General features: G+C 34.7%; 2 protein-coding genes and 1 pseudogene across 2 annotated transcripts; all 3 read left to right on the forward strand.

The window, feature by feature from the left end:
• The first annotated feature begins 931 nt into the window (after window positions 1-931).
• Window positions 932-8,355, forward strand: LOC133681926 (pentatricopeptide repeat-containing protein At4g22760-like; annotated as a pseudogene).
• A 1,520-nt stretch (window positions 8,356-9,875) lies between these two features.
• LOC133681932 (uncharacterized protein At4g22758-like) lies at window positions 9,876-11,196 on the forward strand. Its single transcript, XM_062105141.1, has 4 exons — window positions 9,876-9,951; window positions 10,044-10,225; window positions 10,381-10,588; window positions 10,872-11,196. Exons 1-4 carry the CDS (start codon window positions 9,876-9,878, stop codon window positions 11,114-11,116), a joined length of 711 nt encoding a protein of 236 aa, XP_061961125.1. The 3' UTR covers window positions 11,117-11,196.
• A 1,531-nt stretch (window positions 11,197-12,727) lies between these two features.
• LOC133695286 (protein cornichon homolog 4) lies at window positions 12,728-15,143 on the forward strand. The gene is made up of 4 exons (XM_062117206.1): window positions 12,728-12,993; window positions 13,528-13,709; window positions 14,711-14,833; window positions 14,927-15,143. The coding sequence occupies exons 1-4, from the start codon at window positions 12,922-12,924 to the stop codon at window positions 14,964-14,966; spliced, it is 417 nt and encodes a 138-aa protein (XP_061973190.1). The 5' UTR covers window positions 12,728-12,921; the 3' UTR covers window positions 14,967-15,143.
• Window positions 15,144-20,761: the final 5,618 nt, after the last annotated feature.

The raw sequence follows: 20,761 nt of genomic DNA on the forward strand, positions 1-20,761 counted from the left end.
TATTTTTAATTACTAGTAAGTTCATCACCATCCATTTTCAATATGAAATTCATAGCAAAATACTTATCAATTCATCAAAATCCATTTCAATTCATATCCATATGCATATAATATTACCCGCACACATATTAATTCAACAAACCCTTAAATTATCATAAATCCTAACATTTTCAATATCTAATTGTAATGGAATAAAACTAAAATTAAACAATTAAACAAATAGAAAAGATGAAGGAAATATACATAAAACATAAATCATAAGAAGTTATTTGCTTAACTAATTAATAGTTTAGGACTTAAAGAGAAATTTTACAAAAAAAAAAAGAGAGGTAAGAATAGTAACTCAAAAGAAAAAAGAAAGGCTCTCGGTTAGTTAATGAAAAAGAAAAAAAAAGATTAATAAAATGTGATGAACATATATATTATATATTATATTGTGTTATAAATTAACAATAACTAGCTTGGATTAATTAGTAGCCGTTAAAAAAAATTAAACCTGTTAAGATATTATTAATACTGTAATATAAAAAGTATTTTTTTAAAAAATTAAAAATTAAAAATTAAAAGAACAGTTACCTCTTCTTGCCCTGGCTCCGCCAGTTTTGCAACATGCTGGGATCAATTTCTAAACGATTCTTCTTACATGGTGTCGAACACAGCGTAATTCAGACAGAAAGAGCATGTGAGCGGAAGTACAGTAGTAAGATCAGATGGGGCCTTGGACCGCTCCTGGTTTTCAACAAACTACTAGTTTGTTCTCGCTACTGGATGGTATCCAGAGACTTTTGTGTACCTACCTATAACTGTACTGCACAAGCAACTTTCCTACAATCTTAGTGTAGGAATATCAATAAAATGAGAGAGAGGGAGTGCTAGTTAACCGAGATATAACACAAGCTTAGTGTCAATTGAAACAATGTGCCGATCAGCGATGTGTCCTGATCACCCCAGATGCAGGAATCCGGATAAGGAAATTCTGTCTCCAACAACTGTTTCATATGATCATCTTCGACTGAGTCATCTTTATGACCAAATGATTGTTTCTTTTGAAACACGAGTTCTGTCTACTTTCCACATGCGAATTGGACAGTTGTTTACAGAACCAAAATCAGCTCCAAGCACGATGAAGCAAGTTCCTCGATATGGGATTTACCTTCTACTTAATTTATTACCGAATAATTAAGAGTTGCCGTCACCTTCAACTTAGCCGATCGGGCACAGTTCTGGATAGATTCAAGAATGTTCTGGATTAAAAGAGAGAGGGAGAGAGATATCTAGTGAGCTAAAGAAAGGGTAAAAATGAATGAAATTCATGACGGTGTGAATCAAGGCTCCTTCCATGTGTGCAAGTGCAATATGCATGCTTGGAAAGCAAAAGCATCTGCTAAAAATCTCGATTTTCAATTATATTCTCGTGCATTATGAGCCCGATTGGTTAACTTGTCTACTGTTAAGCTCTCATTAAGAAAGAACAAAATCAAGTTTAGCTTAAGTGACGTAGGAACAGGATTGTTACAGAAAGAGGATAGGAATCATACATGGCATCCTTCACATGATAAGTTGCCATCATAGCTCTGCGCTTCTCTCTCTCTCTCTCTCTCTCTCTCTTATCATTCATAGCTTTCATGCCACTGCTTTCACGTTTGTCTTTGACTTTGAGTGCGATCAATTATTATCTGATTCATGGAATTCATATCGGTGCATCATCTTGAGCAAATTATATATACGTGTTATGTTAATCAAGTAGAAGACAAAATTCTTTCGCCACGTTACAATTGTTTGACCGTATATGAGCCATGTATTTGTAATTAATTATCGTGGTTTCGTGACTTGATAGACAACCGTTTCTACCATTTTTTTTAATTATTGATAGGTAATTTTAAATTAATATTAACACATTAAAACTACATGTCCTTGAAAGTTAATCCTTTTAAGAAATATTGATGAAAAAATGAATTACTTTTTCATGTTAATTTGGCTATATCATAAAAAATAAAGGAAAAACCTCTTTTTTAATGTTTGGACCTATTTTTTTATGTTTAGATCCATAATGAAAAATGACGTGTAAAATAACATTTTTTGTGTTATTTACTTTAAAACTAATAATAATAAATTATAATTTTTGAGTTATCAGCTTTCTTTTAGGGTAAGTTGTATTCACTATAAAATAAACTATTTTATTATGTTTAATTGGTTGTAACATAAAAAATTAATTGAAAATTCCTTTTGTTTTATGATATCCATTAAAAAATAAATTACAAAATCCAACATGTAACAAGTAAAACATAAACATGAAGTATTTAAACACAAATAAATCCATAATTCCAATGAAATATAACTTAATTAATTATTATTATTTGATAATGAAATTTCAAGTTAAATTTGTAAAACAATAAAATATTGAAAATGAGGATGAGAAGTAGTATAGAATGAAGAAATAATGAAAAGTAAGTTTTTACATAACAAAAAGTGAAGAACGGTAAATCTCAAAATACTTTAAATCAATAATATGCAAATATAAAGTATAGTGTTAACATATAACACGTACAATAAAAAGTGTCTTTCCAAAAGTAGAAGAGAAACACTTCGATCCCCTCAGAAAGCATTATATCTTCCTTAGTAATATGACTTCTTCCTAACTGTATAAAAAAAAATAACTAAAAAAAATGTGGAGAAATTAATATTCATCTACACTCATAATGTGAATTAATTACATACAATAGTAATTTAAAATATTTATTTTTTAATTTTAGTTTCATCCTTCTAGTTCTAGAATAAAAATATATATCTATTGTTAGGCAAAAAGCCTTCATTAACTCGAGATGGAAAACAACCATGAACAAAAAGATAAAATCTTTACAAAAAGATAAAATGTGAAAACTTATTGATTCTTTATTAGAAAAAAAAAACAGTTAAATACCAATGAATTTATATGATAAAGTACAAGGTTAATAACATAATTAAAAAATTGAAAACGGTGATGATAAAATGTTACACTCAAACTTATAAGATCAATTACACAAAGACTTTATACTTGTAGAAAAAATCAACATAGTTTAAGTTTTATTATTTTTAACTGCCAACTTAGATTGACTAATATAATATTTTTATTTGAAGAACACTTTTTTACATGATGAATTATCCAAAAACATTATAGCAATTACTTTTAGCCATAGAATTTGAAATGAAAGACCTACATCATTTAAAATGTTTTCTTAGAATCAAAGTTTCTTGATCTTATAAAAAATCTTTCTTTCTCAAAGAAAACTTGCCATAAATCTTCTACAAGAGACAATTTTATTTTATTTGTGTTTTAAATGTGTACAATTTGTTATTGCTTATCCTTTTCTTACTACGGTTTGATTCCAATCAACTTACTACAAGCCTAGAACAGAGAAAGGTCGCTCGAGTGTTTGAATGAGAATCGTCACATATGATAATAAGAAGCACGATTACCATGATTATAATTAACTTGCAAGCTAATTGATCACTTGGAAAAAAATAATTGAATCATTAGTTTCTTTCACGCTAGAGGATCCGATTTATGCGTCATTGGAGATGCCTTTTTGATACTCGACTTATGAATCATAGAAGCTCCGATCAACACCTCTCAGCTTGATCGATTTGTGAAGAATTTAGGGATGGATTTTGTAGTAGATGAAACACGTTTATGGTTTAAAAAACTCCCACCAGCTAATTCCAATTAACAGAGGGGAAAAGGCCTTCCCGCTGCTCCTCTCGGTCTTTCAGCTTGTAATATCGCTGGCATTCTTCTCTTTTGACATCATTTACGCGATCCCAATAGTGAAAGCAACTCACATAAAAGTTATCAAGCAGACAACAAAGACCAAAGCGAAGCTAGCTTCGAGGATGACATCATCTTCCATCTTTTTCTGTAAAAACAGTGTTGATTCACAGAGAACGCATCGAAATCCAATCATGCGATGGACTCGTCCATCTTCACTTTCATGCGGCCTGCCTTATTTTGATCAAATGACTCAGTGATGTTGATGATGATATGCCACGCACTTGCCGGATTTGAAGATATGATTGACCAGGCAGTGGTGAAGAAACTGATGCCTAGCATGCGAGAAGAGGCAAAATGGATTGCTGATAAATAATGAAAGGTCATCATTAACCTTCTTATTTGTCATCAATGGTTATAAGATCAACGGCATGATAATACTCGCACATCCTTCTACTGGTCGGCCTGCATAATTAAGTGATATATAGAAGCCAACTGAAAATGTAACTGGGATATCGAGCGCAAATTAAAATCAAGAAAAACTTGGATGATCGGCCTGTTAAGGATTCAGATCCATGGATATAAAGAAAATATAATATTTTTTGTGGTACGATTGTTCCTCTACCGAGGAACAACAGGAGAGAAAATCACTATAATCAAATCAATACAAGTCTGAAGAACTCTCAACTTTAATTTAGCTTCCATTGAAAATACTTACTATTAAATTAAAAAAAAAGGTTTAACAGCGTGCATTCCATGCTTAAATCCTGTTGCTGCTCATGAACACATGATTTACTTGACCATCGAATCATAGCCCGTCTGATGATGTGTAGGTGTGATGATCTGTCCTGCAAAACAAATTCCTTGCATAGTCAGGGATCCTCTAATACTTAAATCAATGAACAAACAAATGAGAGAAAAATTACAGAGAAGAGAAATTAATGTTCCCATGCTCTTTTTTCTTTTTACTATTCAAAGGAAGTAAAAGTACACTCTAATTCCTAAATGTTTTTAGTATTTCATTTTTGGTCCATATTTGAAGCATTTTGCATTTATGTTCTGAACTTCATTTGTTTTTATGTTTTAATCCTTGAAATTTGATAAGAAAAAGAAAGTTGTTGAAAATTACGAGAGGAGAGAGAAAATTATTGATTTGCTATATTTCAACAACAAAAAATATTGATCTTAATGTTATTGGGTTATATTTGATGAGAGGAGTATCATTGAAGTGTTTTTGAGCTTTCATCTCGCAAAAAAAAAAAAAAAAAAAACAGAAGATTAGGGTTAAGAACTTAAAATTTTTATTTATTTTGTGTTTTTTTTTTACTTTTTTTTTTATTTTTTTGGGGTGGTAATTGATTTATTGAGTTTTTTAGAGTGTTTATTAGGTGTTTTTAGATGAAAGTATATTACAAAAAAGTTTTTTAAGTCTAAAAAATCTTTGTATGACTTTCCTTAATCGAAAACTAAGCCATTAAATAACATGTCGTTTGCTACTACATATGACTCAAAGTTATTTTTTTTTTTAATAAAAGAGTAGACAACATGCCATTCATTTTTCGGGTCCAATTTTTTTTCTCATGTTTTTTAGATTTTGATTTGGTTGTCCTGTAAATTAAATATTTAAAATGACATTTATATTATTATTTAATTTTTTTTATAGTTTTTAAGTAATATTATAAATTTTTATGAGAGCGTTACAAATTTATTTATTTTTAATTATTATATATATAATGTGCAAATAAAATTAAAAATTTACTCATAAATATTCAATGATGATGCAATTTGTTTTTATTATCTTTAATATATTCTAGATATGATTTTATCTCATTAATTAATTTCCTTTTGTGTTCAATCACATACAGAAGTAAAAAAAAAAATGAATTGATTTTAGAGTCAATAAGTTCTTTCTAAGATGGAAACCTATTAATTTTATTTTTTATTCAATTTAATTTATGATTTTTAAGCTTTAAATGATGTTTCTAGAAAATGATTTAATAGAGATTTTTAGAATGTTTTTAGATATTAAATGATGTTTGAAGCTTGAAAATGATTTAATAGAGATTTTTAGAATGTTTTTAGATTGAAATAAGTATAAGATTTCATTTGGATTCGGTTTGATTTATGATTTTTTATACTTTATATATAAACCATTGTTTTTTTAATAGTAAAAGATCATAATTACTAATAAGTATGGCTGTTTCCGAGAGATGAGGCAGAGGCAGGAAGGTCATTGAGAAGTTAAAGAGAAAGCCCAGATAATGGAAGTGGCGTGATATTCAATTCAGGTATAATTTCGTTAGTATTAAATCATTTGATGTTAAAGGACTTTTTTTTTGGGGGGTCAAGGCTGAAAGCTCAAAGCTTAGTCATTTCTTACTGGGTATCTATGCTTGCTGATATGCCTGATGTAGAAATGAATGTATTTTGTTTTTAATTTAGTTCTCTGGTCGCTATTTAGTTTACTCGATCGATTCGTTGGAGATTCTATTAAATGAAGGCAAGCATGGTGAAGAATTTGAGCTCTTTTAGTGTTATGGGTTCCTTTGAAGTTCTGTAAAAGTAAGCTGGATGATTTGGTTTTCTTGTTTCAGGTTTGGGTTATCTGTGGGACTACTCTCTGTTCAGGTTAATAGCTTGAAGGATTGAATTTCTGTTCTATAATACATTTAACCTTATCATCTTTTATGCTTTGTGGGTATTATGGCCAATCATCCATCAGTGTGGTATGGTTGTGTGGGAGTGAAAGGCTTGACTTCCCTCGTTTTTTTGTGATGCCATTTCTTCACCTCAAGACATACTGATTACGAGGCAAGCTGAAACTAAGTTTTCTAATTGAATAGAAACGAAGAATTTACAACCAAATGGTTCAATAACCAGAGATTCGTTCTGGATTGTTCAACCTTGCCATGTAGATGTGGCCTGCCAAACTGACGACGATATTGAATAATTATCCGACTGCCAGCCAGACAAAACAAAGTCATGCATGCATGCATCATCAATGGTCTTAATAACCTGGAGCCTCTCTTAGTTCGTCAAATCCTCCTGTCTGCTTGTAATTACCATAGAAGAATTGATCAATAAGTCCATAATATCCTTGACCATTTGCGACTTCCAGATCCATTCACATGGGGTTGCACTGTTAGATATTTCTCGCAGCGAGGCCACTTCAAGGAAGCCTTTAATCTATGTGCTCAGATGCAGAGACAAGGGTTGTGTCAAGCGCATTTGATGTATCCTCTGCTTAATGGCGTATGCTAGGACCTTTTACAAGATGGTTGGAATATTGATCCACGCTCAAAGTTATAAATATGACTCTCTAGCTGTGTTTATGCTCAAACAGCCCTTGTGGATTTATATATAAAACTGGGTGATATGAGCACTGCACAGAAGGTTTTTGATGAGCTGGCGGAGAAGAATGTAGTCTCATGGAATTCAATTTTATCTGGGCATCTGAAATCTGGGGATTTACTAGAGGTTCAGTGGGTGTTTGACCAGATTCCAAGGAAAGATATCATATCCTGGAATTCAATGATATCAGGGTATGCAAAAATAGAGGACAGGACCGTGCATTGTTTTGTTTCAACAGATGCCAGAGAAAAACTATTTTCTTGGAATGCATTCAATAGTGTATACGTTGATTTTGGGAACATAGAATCAGCACGGAGATTCTTTGATGCAATGCCCCAAAGAGACAGTGTTTCCTGGATCACAATGATTGTTGGGTGCTCAAAATGTGGAGATGTTGTTTTATCAGATAGCTAAGAAGGATCTGCTTACGTTTAATGCCGTGATATCTTGCTTTGCTCAGAATAGCCAACCGAAGAAGGCCCTCCAGTTGTTTAGCGAGATGGTTAAACCGTTAAAGCTTATGCAAATATTCGGCCAGGTCAGATTGACTTTGGTGAGTGTTGTAACAGCTTGTTTACAACTGGGGGACAGGAGATTTGCGTCATGGCTAGTCATATGTAAATGATATTGGAACAGATATTGATGACCCGTTGGTTACTGCTTTGCATTACCTATATGCAGAGTGTGGGAGTGTTGAAAAGGCATATGATCTATTTCATGGCCTAAACAAGAAGGTTGCGGTTGCTTATAGTGCAATGATCTCGGGATGTGGCATGAATGGAAAGGTTGCTGCTGCCATCAAGTTGTTGGAAATGATGGTGGACACCCAAACTCGTCTGAATTTAGCCACCTTTACAGGGCTATTTACAGGCATGTAACCATGCTGGTCTGGTTGAAGAGGGCTACCGATTCTTTAGTTCCATGAAGGACCATGACCTGTACCTTCAATTGATCATTATGCAATCATGGACACTCTTTTAGGGAGAGCTGGAAGATTACAAGAGGCGTGTGAGCTGATAAAGAGTATGCCAATGCAGCCTCATTCTAGGGAGAAACCAAAATAATTATATTTTAATGTTGTTGGAAAAAGTAGCAGAAGGGTCAAGGGAGAAACCAAAATAAACATGTCCCAAAAAACAAAATCTTGTATCTCCATTCACCAGTACAAGTATAATTACATTCTTTTCTTTGCTTTTTTTACTTTGTTGTTGTTTATTACTGTTAACCAATATATTTATAAGGGTGAAGAGTTATAACCATTAGCAGTTATTGTTAGGATATACTATTCTTTTATTTTATATTATCCTGGATAATGTTTTGAAGAAAAGAACTTAATTTGTAACCTGTGATGGCTGTCTTTCCCATTCTGCAACAAAAGGAGTTTTGCCTGCCTTGTTCTCGGCAGCTTTAGAGGATTAATGCCCGTCAAAATCAATGTTGCCCTGAGACGGAGAAGAGTTTGAAAAGGACCATGGCGCCACAGATACGGGAAAATCTTTTTTAATGTAGAAAATAAATGGAAATGGGCAGGAAAATTAAGGGTCTGTTTGGCATTAAACCATTGTTTTGTTATTTTTTGATTTTTTAAAATTATTTTAGATTATTTTGATATAATAACTCTACTATATTTCTTAATAAACATTAAGTATTATTCAGTATGTAGTGTCTAAACCAACAGGGAAACAATATAACTTCATCTCTTAGCACCTCTGTTAGTTTAGGTTATTTTAAATATATGCATCAAGGTTTAATCCCATAAAAACGATCGCATCCAAATAATTACTGATTTAAGAGAGCTAATTATGAACACTTTTCTTGGAACCCTTTGTGCGAGCATACTAAGCCAATACTAGATACACTGCTTGCCCTATGCTACAGGACTGTATCCTTATTTTAATCCAACACGGTTTACGCGGCATACATATGCAGAAGTTGTAGCAAAAATTGTTTAAACATAGATTATAAGATCTCAGAGAGCTTGTAAGAGATTTCTGATGTGTTACCGTTAGGAAATTAGGGAGTGGTTATTAGTTCTCCTTTTCCCGTCAGGAAAGATTTCATGTCTGTTGCGAATCTTGTTTTTCAGGTGAGAGTAACTACCATGAGAGGCCGGAGACCTCTACCAGTTTTTCTAAGAGAAGAGCTTCTCTAATAAAAGATTTGTTTTTATGTAATTTTAAGTTTGAAGTATATGATTACTAATATAATGATTATAGTTACTGAAAATTAATTGTTAACTTTAAAATCTGTAAGATTAATTAAGATGCATATAGACCGACCCGAATATAGACCGACCCGAATATCTATATTAATTAGAAAAAACTTTTTCTAAGAGAAGTGCATTATTTTATATTTAGTACTCAAATTGAGAGTTTGATATATAATATATGTGATAAATTTCTAACCTCCATGCGGATAAATTACACTTTTTTCAATATTTAGAATGGCCTTGACCATGTTTTCAGCACCAAAATAACAAAATCTATTCCTTTTTTTTTTTCTGAGTTTAATAAAAAAACAAAACGCAGAGGCAAGCAAGTACAATTAATATACAAGTTTTCTCCATCGTCACTCTAACACTTCACCTCACCTTTCCAACGTTCCACCTTCCTTTCCCTCGCTATCTTCACACAACCTCTACCTCTCCACTCTCATGGTAAAAAACCATAACTAAAACTTGTAATTTTATCACTGTTTTAATCGCACGTAATATATATATATATATATATATATATATATATATATATATATATATATATATATATATAATACCACATATATGCCAAAGAGGGATGTCCGGCGTAGAGTTCCGGAGAACGGAGGCCGGAAGATCAGGCCATCACACCCATCTCCAAGTAGACCGACCCCATCACCATGGCGATCGGTGAAGCACTCCAAGCCTGTAAAGTTTTTGAAGCGATGTGGTCCTCAGAGCCCATGATGGTGTGAGGGAGCCGTGCTGAAGATAGTGTTGATCAGCAGAAACAGAGGAGCAGCATCTTACTGTACGAGTGTGATGGTGGTAGTGGCGGTGTTTTGTTTAGGCCTCATACTTGTACAGATGCTCTTGCTTCTTCTCCTTCTTTGATCGTGCCCACTAATTTCTCTCCTCGCTCCAGTCTTGATCGGGTACCAGAAGTTTTTTGTTCTTACTTAATTAGTCCCTTACTAATACATTGTTGAAGTATGGTGAATCAACCATCAATTTGGACACAATTTTACTGAATTCAAGAATTTCATTCATAAATAGTCTATGCTGTATTGATGCAAAACTTGGACTGTAGGGATACAAGAAGGATGCAGAAGTAGTGATTACTGTAACAGTTGAAGGGAGTCCAGGGCCAGTTAGGACCATGGTTAAATTGGGATCTAATGTAGAGGACACAATTAAGCTTGTGGTAGACAAGTACAGTGAAGAAGGGCGAACCCCAAAACTTGATAAGAATGCAGCATCAACATGTGAATTGCATCATTCCTATTTCAGCCTTCGAAGTAAGTCAAGGTTTGGACTTTTCATCTATTTATTAGTAATTATGATTTTGCATTTTTCTTAGGAATTCAGTGATTAGGTGTTCCTTGTCATTCACCAAGGGATAGTGTTGTTTTGTTGATTTCTTTTTTATACAGCTAATACGCCTTGATTTTGTTGCTAGATTCGATACAACAATCTTAATATTTACAAGTTGCTTTTTGTTTTTTTAATTTTATAACTTTCTGTCATGTTATCCTCTTACCTTTTAAAGAAGTTATCAATTATGCTTCTTGGTGTTAACAGGTTTAGATAAATCAGAAATGGTTGGGGATGTCGGTAGCAGAAGCTTCTATCTCAGAAGCAGCAGCAGCAATCGTAGAAGTAATGGAGGCTCAGCTTCTTCCATTACAGAAACAGTTTCTGGGAGAGCTAACCCACCATCAATTCCATGCCCTCCATTCTTACTTCCGGAATTCTTTGCTAGCAAATTTGGCGAAATTGTGAGAAGGACGCTTCAGCTTTGGAAGGTCTTGGTGTGCTGGAAATGACACCAAGATCCTGTCTTTGTTAGCGTTCAATAGCATCACATTATTTACTTGGCTCTAACATAAATCAAGATCCCTTTTTTTCATCCCTGTATCCTTATTTAATTTTTTTACAAATTCTTTTTTGATGGAATTGAATATAATCGAGTTCATATCCAAACTTGAATTAACTATTTAAACTCAATCTAAATATTAAAAAGTATAAATTTTTAAATTAAAACCCGATCAAATATCCATCAAGTATTCATGATATAAATTTAAATCCAATCTCGAATACTAAATCCACTCATTATTATTATGATTTATTCTCAATATCCATTAACTTTCACGTGGGTAACATAAATAATATCAATATTATCTATATTGATATCATTAGATTTACCGTGTAAATAACTAGTAAAGAATATGTTGATATCAATCACCTTGGAATTATTAGCTTTTATTTTTATGAGCAACTAATCAAGTTTAATTCAATATATTTTTTTTATTAATATTATTACTAATAATCTTGGTATTATTAGCTTCTATTTCTACAAAAACTAATCATCTTCAATTAAATATTTTTTTTTTTACTAAAAAATAAAGTTTTTGGCTAAAAACCAAGTTCCTTCCTCTTGTTTTTTTTTTTCAATTGTAAAATTAATTCCAACACAAATCAACTAGGAGACATTAAAACACATCAACTCAATTATCATAAACCAAACCCTTTCCTTTAGTCCTTTTGGCTGAAACCCCTCTAAAGAGTCATGTGTTTCTTTTTACAATTTCTCTAAACAAGTGTTGTTTAACCATTTTACATCAAAATAAACATGAAAGAAATCTATTCCATCATTGTACTCTATGATACTCGTTGGCCTAACCTTCTAATTCAAGGTTCCATGGATTGTTTTAATCTTTCCATAAATTTCAACACTAAACAACAATATTTAATATTTAAACACTAATTCTATGCAAAAACATCACATTCATCGTAATGAGTTCATCAAACCCTAATCCATTTACAACCCATCTCAATATTTCAACAAAATCACACCAAACTTGTATATAAATGGAGGAAAAGAGGCGTGCTTACTCTTTTAAACATAATCACGAAGAACTTGGAAGATTTGCTCAAACTTTCCTTTCATTCTTTTTAAATTCATCAGTTTCTCTCACTAAGTTTACCATCCCAAAACTTGATTTTTTTCCCTTTTTAAAACCACTTAGATCTTGCTGTCCTCTCTTATAATCAACTCAATACTCCCCTTGGAATTTAATTTGGCGCATGGAAAGTTTAAGATTAATCCAAAAACAATATAACTATTAAAATACAGAAAGAGAACAAATTCACCTCGTGTGTTGGGAAAAAAGAATTTTATCTAACAAAAAAAAAAAAAAAACAGAACACGTATTTTAAAGTCTGAGCTCATGTACATGCGACGTGGACGCAGAAGACACTCAATTCATAAACCCAGTTTAAGGCCGAAGTAGAAGAAAAACAGAGGACACTCACGAATAGACAAAAATGTCCCCAATTCGTGTAGTTTTAATCCCTGAAAGAGTCTTGTCAGCTTTTAAGGACAGAATGGGGTTTTAGGTAATTATCTTAACTCATAACTTAGCATACTTAAGTATCTAAATCAAAGGAAAACCGAACAAGAAAAGAATTGTGGCATTTCAGACAGAAGGAAAACCAAAGCCCCCGTGCGTGCCAGAGTGATTAACAAGCACCCATCTCAGCTTTACCTCTTTCTTGAGCTAACGAAGCAGAGTACTTAAGGGAGAAGAGAGAGAGTAAAACATTAGAGCAGGGAGGGTAAGGAAGGAGCATGGGAGATCTCTTTGTATGGCTAATAGCCTTCTTCATTCTTATTGCCCTTCTTGTTATCGTCATCTTCCAGGTCATTCTCGAACCCCTTTACTTGTTAATAAATTTGGTGATTTTTTTTTTAATGTTAGTTGTTTCTAAGTTGAGAAAATTAGACTTTTGTTTTCTTTGATTTTGAGTGCTTATTGGGTACTTAGTAATGTTAAATTTCGACTGGGATTTTAATTGCTTTTTTACAGGGTAGCTGCATAGCTAAATTTGTCAGCTTGTCGTCCACTTCATGCTGATGGGTTGTTTGCTTGTTTGTCTGTTTGGTTTTGATCAATTCACTTTCCAACTTGATTAGGTCTGGTATTTATTGTTTTATGTGGATAATAAAATTAGTGAAGACTGATTTTAATAAATAACAAAAAAGCCTCTGCTTTTTAGTGGAGTAATTGTAAAAAGTAAGGTGATTTTAGACGATGATTGATTGCTAAACAAATTCGAAGAAAAATGCGTGGGAATTGCTCCATGTATGGATTAGTCCGGCATTTGTTCGCTTGTGTAAATTGAGGTGTATGATGTTGGCATACGGATTTTGACATTTTGAAGAATTTTGCTGCAGCTTATGGCCTTAGCAGATCTGGAGTTTGATTACATCAATCCTTATGATTCCTCATCTCGGATAAATAAAGTGATTTTGCCAGAGTATATAACAGAAGGGGTTTTGTGCTTATTTTTTCTCATTACAGGGCACTGGTGTATGTCACTTTTGTGTATTCCATACCTTTATTACAATGTGAGGCTGTAAGTTTTATCTTCTTCTTTGTTGTTCAGAATTATACTTTGCCCGCATCTGAAAATTGTTGTTTATCTGTCTATGGGAGAAAGGTAGAGATGTAGCTTTTATAAGGAAGGGAGGTCTACTGTATTAAGACTATACATTTATTGCTTACCAGTGAAAAGGGTACCATTTCATCAATGCAGTGTGAATAGGATATTTTCAACGAATTGCTGCTCAATCCATGCTATTATGATTGGTTGAGTTGATTATTTGGTGGATTGTTAGAGAGAAGCACGAGATTTACTTCAGAATATCCAAACAATGTAGTTGGATACCTATAGTTTTAGAAGGCTTCAATGCTTTAGAATTACAGCCTTGATTTCTGCTTAGACTTGAGGTTCCATGTTTGGAGCCATGAACTCTTATTAAAGCAACATATTTGTATCCCGATGAAGCTGAGGGTATCACGAGCTTCACATAGTTTTTGAGTCTTGCTCTATGTTTATTTCACGTTTGTCAGTCTATCTACACAGTCACTTATATAATCCAGCCATGTCCGTATTAGAGATAGACTTGTCCAAAATTCTGCCAGTACTCACAGTGCATGCAGTAATGCTTGCTTGTCTCTCATCTTAACCTTGAACAGTTATAAGAAGTAAAATCATAATGATGTTATCATATGTTTTATAATTCGTTGAGCTGACATGCCTGTATTACACTCTGTGTTGCCATTGTGAGGTTCTCAAGCTATGTTTTTTGAGTTTTGGGGTTGGCGGGTCAGGATCTTCCCTGATATTCCAGACAAGTTGAATTGATTTCTTATATAGTTAGGGTTAACACACTCTTTGCTTATCTCGCTGATAGAAGCAACCTCATGCATTACATAAAGGGATCGTTATGCAAATCATTTCATTTTGCTGTAGAGATCGCATCTTAGGAATACGCTAAGCTTGTACTTTGCTGGCTACATGTGATAGAACATGATATGATTTGCTTCTTCTAACTTTTTCATTCTTTTGATTAGTTACACACAAAGACAGCATTTGGTAGATGTGACTGAGATATTCAACATGCTCAACTGGGAAAAGAAACAACGACTTTTCAAACTAGGCTATCTTGTTGTTCTCCTGTTTCTTTCGATTTTCTGGTGGGTGAAATTGCTATATTGCTTCTACCTTTAAGGTTATTGTAATCGTTAGTGAAACAACTAAAGCAAGATTGTTTTACTCTTTGTTTACAGGATGATTTTTACCGCCTTGGAAGACAGTGATTATGATTAGTTGGGATAATTACCTGCTTTAGTGAGACATTGGAGATACTGGATACCATAAACTGCTCCCTTGTGCAAAATAAAGGGCGTGTTGTAACTGATATAGTTCCAGTTCCATGATTGTAAGATTGTTTAGAATGCTGTTGATGTATTGAATAACATTTGAGGTTCCACTTCTTTTGGCCAAGTCATGTGATTCTGTGGCTTTCTGCTGGTTTCTTATTTTTATTTTACTTTTTTTTGTTTGAATATTCTTCCTCGGTGACAAGATGAAGTTCAATTCAGTTCATGGAACATATCTTGAAAATAAAACAGTTGTAAGAAAACCCTTTCAATGAATTGATGTGGTTTTAAGTGGCCTTCTTCAAGATGTTGGAAGCAACTCGAGTTCAGCTTGAATTTGATTTGTTTAGCTTTTGCCTTGTTAAGTTGGGGTAACGTCGATTACTGAATTGGTCGCAACAGTGTTCTATAATTGCTCCAGTGACCCCTGAAGAGGTCAAAATCACGATATACTCCCTGAATGGCAGCAAGGCTGGGCCAGATGGATGTTCAGCCGATTTCTTCAAAAAAGCTTGGAGTACTGTGGGAGAGGATGTTATTTGATGCTGTTCCGAGTTTCGTTTCCAGTAGGAACCCTTTGAAAGCAATCAATTCCGTCGCGAGTACCTTGGTTCCAAAATGGCAAAATGTAAACAGGGTTGCTGACTTTGGACCTATTTCTTGTTGCTCCACAATCTGTAAATGCATTTCAAAGATTCTTGCTAATAGGTTAAGGTTTGCTTGCCTTCTCTAATTAGCTTGAATCCAACCGCATTTATTCATGTTTGGAAAATTGGAGGCCATATTTTAATTGGCTCAAGAAATTATGAAGGGTAAGGAATATTTGGAGTTTCTCAAGGTTGTGCTCTGAAGGTGGACATTATGAAAGCCTTTGATTCGGTTCATTGGGGCTTTCTCTTAACGTTATGAGGGCAAATGATTTTCCATTAATGGTGGTCTCTGGTTATTTTGATGGAAGAAGGGGGCTTAGGCAGGTGGACCTCTCTTCCCTGACCTACTGGTTATTGCTATGGAGATCCTATCTGGTCTCTGGTTATTTTGATGGAAGAAGGGGGCTTAGGCAGGTGGACCTCTCTTCCCTGACCTACTGGTTATTGCTATGGAGATCCTATCTTGCATTCTTAATGATGCTGCGTTCTCTTGAATTATTCCTTATCATCCAAAATGCAAGAAAATTAGTCCTACCCATCTTTGCTTTGCTGATGATCTGTTGATTTTCGCTGCTGGTTGTGCTTCTGCTGTTCAGGGTGTAATCAGCTCTTTGCAGGCATTAACATGGTATCAGGCCTTAAATGCAATCCTTCGAAAGACGAATTTTTCAGTGCTGACTTTTCTTCTTCTCTCTCGAACGATTTGCGAGGTGTGTGTGGGTTTAAATTGGCAAATTGTCTATAAGGTATCTTGGAGTTCCTTTGATCACAGGAAGATTAAACGTTGATGATTGTAAGTCAGTGCTTGAGAGATTTTCATCAGGGTTGCACTTGGCATAAAAAAAGTCTTTTGCAGGAAGACAGCAATTAATTTCACGTGTCATTTTTAGTATCCAGAACTATTAGTGTTCTATTTTCATTCTGCCTTTGCAACTGATTAAATGCATTGAGAAGCTTTGTAATGCTTTTCTTTGGAAAGGATAGGAATGGTCAGCTAATGGTGCTAAAGTTGCATGGAGGGTTGTAACTCTTCCAAACCAGGAAGGAGGTCTTGGACTATGATTATAGAGTGGAATAATACTCGTGTACTCGGAAATTTATGGAGTATTTATTTTGCAAACAGGTTCTCCACGAGAGCTTGGATTTATGCTTGTCGTTGTTGTAGTGATTCTGAACAACAAAAATAACAAAAAATAATGCTTGTGTTTAAAAAGAGATTGATGAATGAAAAACTTGAATACTTTATTTATAATTGCAGCTCAATTTATAGAGCCGATACATAATAAACTTCTACGATCATGGTTCTACATTCAAGCCATGATCAATTGATAATGGAAATAACAGAGCTGCGAAATAGCAGCAAGAACAAGAGAATAGGAACAGAATTGACTAAATCAAAAATTAAAGAAAGAATAAAATTCCAGCTCAGTAGTGCTGAACATTATTTCTAACACTCCTCCTTGTTTAGGAGCTGCAAACTCCCAACTTTGTTCTCAGAAATTCGAATTTGTTGACTGGTAGTGGTTGGGTGAAAATATCAGCTGCTTGTTCTTCAGTTTTGCAGTAAATAAGAATGATACTCTCATCTTTCTGCACCTCTCTCAAAAAGAATAATTTGATGTTGAAGTGCTTGGTTTTCCCGTGAAACACAGGATTATTAGAGATGGAAATGGCAGCTTGATTGTCAACTAGAATTTATGTGCTTTCCTTTTGCTCCAGGTTAAGATCAGATAAAATTTTCCTCAGCCACAAAGCTTGATTGACAGCAGCTGTTGCAGCCACAAACTCAGCTTCAGCAGTGGATTGGGCTACGGTTTCTTGCTTTTTTGAATTCCATGAAAACACACCAGAACCTAAAGAGAAACAGTAGCCTGATGTGCTCTTTAAGTCATCAATTGAGCCTCCCCAATCACTGTCAGAGTACCCGACCAGTTTGAACTCTCTACTTCTTGTGTATCTTATGACAAAATTGCAGGTTCCTTTGACATATCTTATCACTCTTTTAGCAGCCTTGAAATGCAATTCACTAGCACAATGCATGAATCTAGACAAGATACTCACAACATTCAAAATATCAGGCCTAGTTGCAGTGAGATACATCAAGCATCCAACAATTTTTCTGAATTGTGCTTGATCAACCTTCTCGGCTCCATCTTCTTTACATAGCTTCTCCTTTTGATTCATAGGAGTGCTTACTGCTTTGCAATCTTCAAGTTTGAACTTTTTGAGGATTTCTTTGGCATACTTCTTCTGACATATGAACACTTCATGTTCAGCTTGCTTAACTTCCATTCCAAGAAAAAAGGACATCAAACCCAAATCTGTCATCTCAAATACACTCATCATCTCTTGCTTAAACGTCTCCACATTACTGTTGTTATTTCCTGTTACAAGCAAATCATCAACGTAAAGTGAGATGATAAGGATGTTATCACCATTTTGCTTGATGTAAAGAGTCGATTCAAAGAGGCTTTTAGTGAATCCCAAGTGCTGCAAATGTTCATCGATTCGGCTGTACCAAGCTCTTGGAGCTTGCTTCAATCCATATAGTGCCTTCTTAAGAAGACAGACTTTGTCCTCCTCTCCTTCATTTGCAAAGCCTTCTGGTTGCTCAGTATAGATCTCCTCCTGCAAAACACCATTTAAAAACGTTGACTTGACGTCCATTTGATACAACTTCCAATTCAGTTGTGCTGCAATGGCAAGTAGCAGCCTGATAGTGTCAAGTCTTGCTACCGGTGCAAACGTGTCTGAGTAGTCCACGCCAAAGATTTGTGCATAACCCTTCACCACTAGCCTGGCTTTGAGCTTATTGATTGAGCCATCAGCGTTGAGTTTTGTTCGATACACCCATTTTACACCAATTACATTTCTGTTTTGAGGTCTGTCAACCAACTCCCACGTGTTGTTTCTCAAGATCATGAGAAGCTCCTCCTTCATCGCAGCAAGCCAATTTTGATCTAGCTTGGCTTCTTCAAAGTCTGCTGGTTCACACACAGCAATGTTGCACCTTTGATACACATCAAGGAGTGACTGTGTGCCTCTAACAGGAGTGTCATCTGTCATGTTGATGTCCCAATCTTCCATGCTTTGATCATTTGTGTCTGAAACAAGATAATTGCCTTTTAGAGAGGCTGAATCTTCTTTGATTGCATCGTTCCAGTCCCATTCTTCATCTTCCCGGAATTGGACATCTCTACTTATAACGATTTTTCCAATTTGTGGCTAGAAAATCTTATAAGCCTTTGAAACTAAGCTGTAGCCAACAAAAATGCCTGAAAGTGCTTTCTTTTCAAGTTTATCCCTCTTGACCTGTGGAACAAGGGTGAAGCACAAACATCCAAATACCTTAAGAAAATTCAGAGATGGTTTGTAACCATACCATGCCTCAAAGGGTGTTTGATCCTTCAAGGCTCTTGTAGGCAGTCGGATTTGCAAGAACACAGTAGTGTTTGCAGCCTCTGCCCAGAATTTCTTTGGTAAATTCTTCTCATGTAGCAAGCATCTTGTCATTTCCAATATGAACTTGTTTCGCCTCTCACTAACTCCGTTTTGCTGAGGAGTATACGGAGTTGTTAGCTGATGATGAATGCCTGCCTCCTCACAAAAAACGTTGAAGGCATTGAAAGTGTATTCCTTGCCATTGTCTGATCTGAGGGCTTGAATTGTGCAGCCACTTTCATTTTCAACTTTGGCCTTGAAATTCCAGAACACCTGTGCTACCTCTGACTTGTGCTTTAAGAAGAAAATCCAGCACATTCGGCTGTAATCATCAATGAAGACAGCATAATACAGACTCCTATTTAGAGAGGGTGTCCTTTGTGGTCCTGCAATATCAATATGAATCAATTGCAGCTTCCTTGTTGCTCTCCATGTGGCTTCTGGAAAGGGCTTCCTATTTAGCTTGCCAGTGTGACAAGTTCTGCAGCTGGATATGTGATCATCAAGTGCTGGGAAATCCTTAGCCATCATCTTGGATTTCATAAGCATCAACCCTCTATGATGATAGTGCCCGAGCCTCTTGTGCCAAATATCTGTGATATTTTCTTTAATTGGGAAAGCAGTATGCTCCTCCTCCAATGGATTTAGAGCAAAACTCTTCCCTTTCATGATTATTTTGAAAATATCATGACCATTCACATCTTTGATCAAGCAGCAATTGTTTTCAAACACTACTTTATAACCCTTCTCAATAAGCTGACCAACACTGAATAAATTTTGATTTATACCAGGGACATACAATACATCAGAGATGAACTTAGTACCTGAGCAAGTCAAGATTGCCACGATTCATTTTCCTTCAACAGCAAGGTATTCTCCATTTCCAATTCGAACCTTTGAAGTTGTTTGTTTCAGCTCCTTGAATATGTTTCTGTCATGTGTCATGTGGTTGGTGCAACCACTATCAATGAGCCAGCTTTCACTTGAGTCATTTCTGGAAATGCAAGTGGCCACAAACAATTGATCTTCTTCTTCTTGATCAATAATTTGAGCTTCTTCATCATGCAGTTGAATTTTGTTTTGGCAGATGACAGCCTCGTGCCCCATTTGATTGCATTTGTTGCACTTAGCTTTTGGTCTTCTCCAACATTTAAAATATGGATGTGATCTCTTTTTACAATGCTGGCATGGAGGAAAAAGTCCTTTTTTGTTTCCAGTGTTGCTCCTGTTAAAATTCATGGAATCACCTGATGATGCTTGACTGCTTCCATTCTTCTTGTAATTCTTTCCTTTTTCTCTATGCTTGACGAATAGAGCTCCTTCAATCTCATTTTCCTGTCTCATGATCCTCCTTTGCTCCTAAGCTTGTAATGCATTTAACATTTCTGTCAAAGTAATTTTTGACATATCCTTGGTATTTTCCAAGGATGTAATTGTAGCCTCAAAGATTTCAGGAATTGTTACAAGAATTTTTTGAACAATTCTTGACTCAAGCAGGGACGAGCCAAGTAAACTGATTCGGCTTGCAATATTAAGCAGCCTGTCAGAGTACTCTTTGATGGATTCAGTCTTCTTCATCTTCTGCAACTCGAAATCACGCATCAAGTTCAACACTTGCATACCTTGAATTCTTTCATCCCCTTCATACTCA

This window comes from Populus nigra, chromosome 1, assembly GCF_951802175.1.
Source record: "Populus nigra chromosome 1, ddPopNigr1.1, whole genome shotgun sequence".
Classification (NCBI taxonomy): domain Eukaryota; kingdom Viridiplantae; phylum Streptophyta; class Magnoliopsida; order Malpighiales; family Salicaceae; genus Populus; species Populus nigra.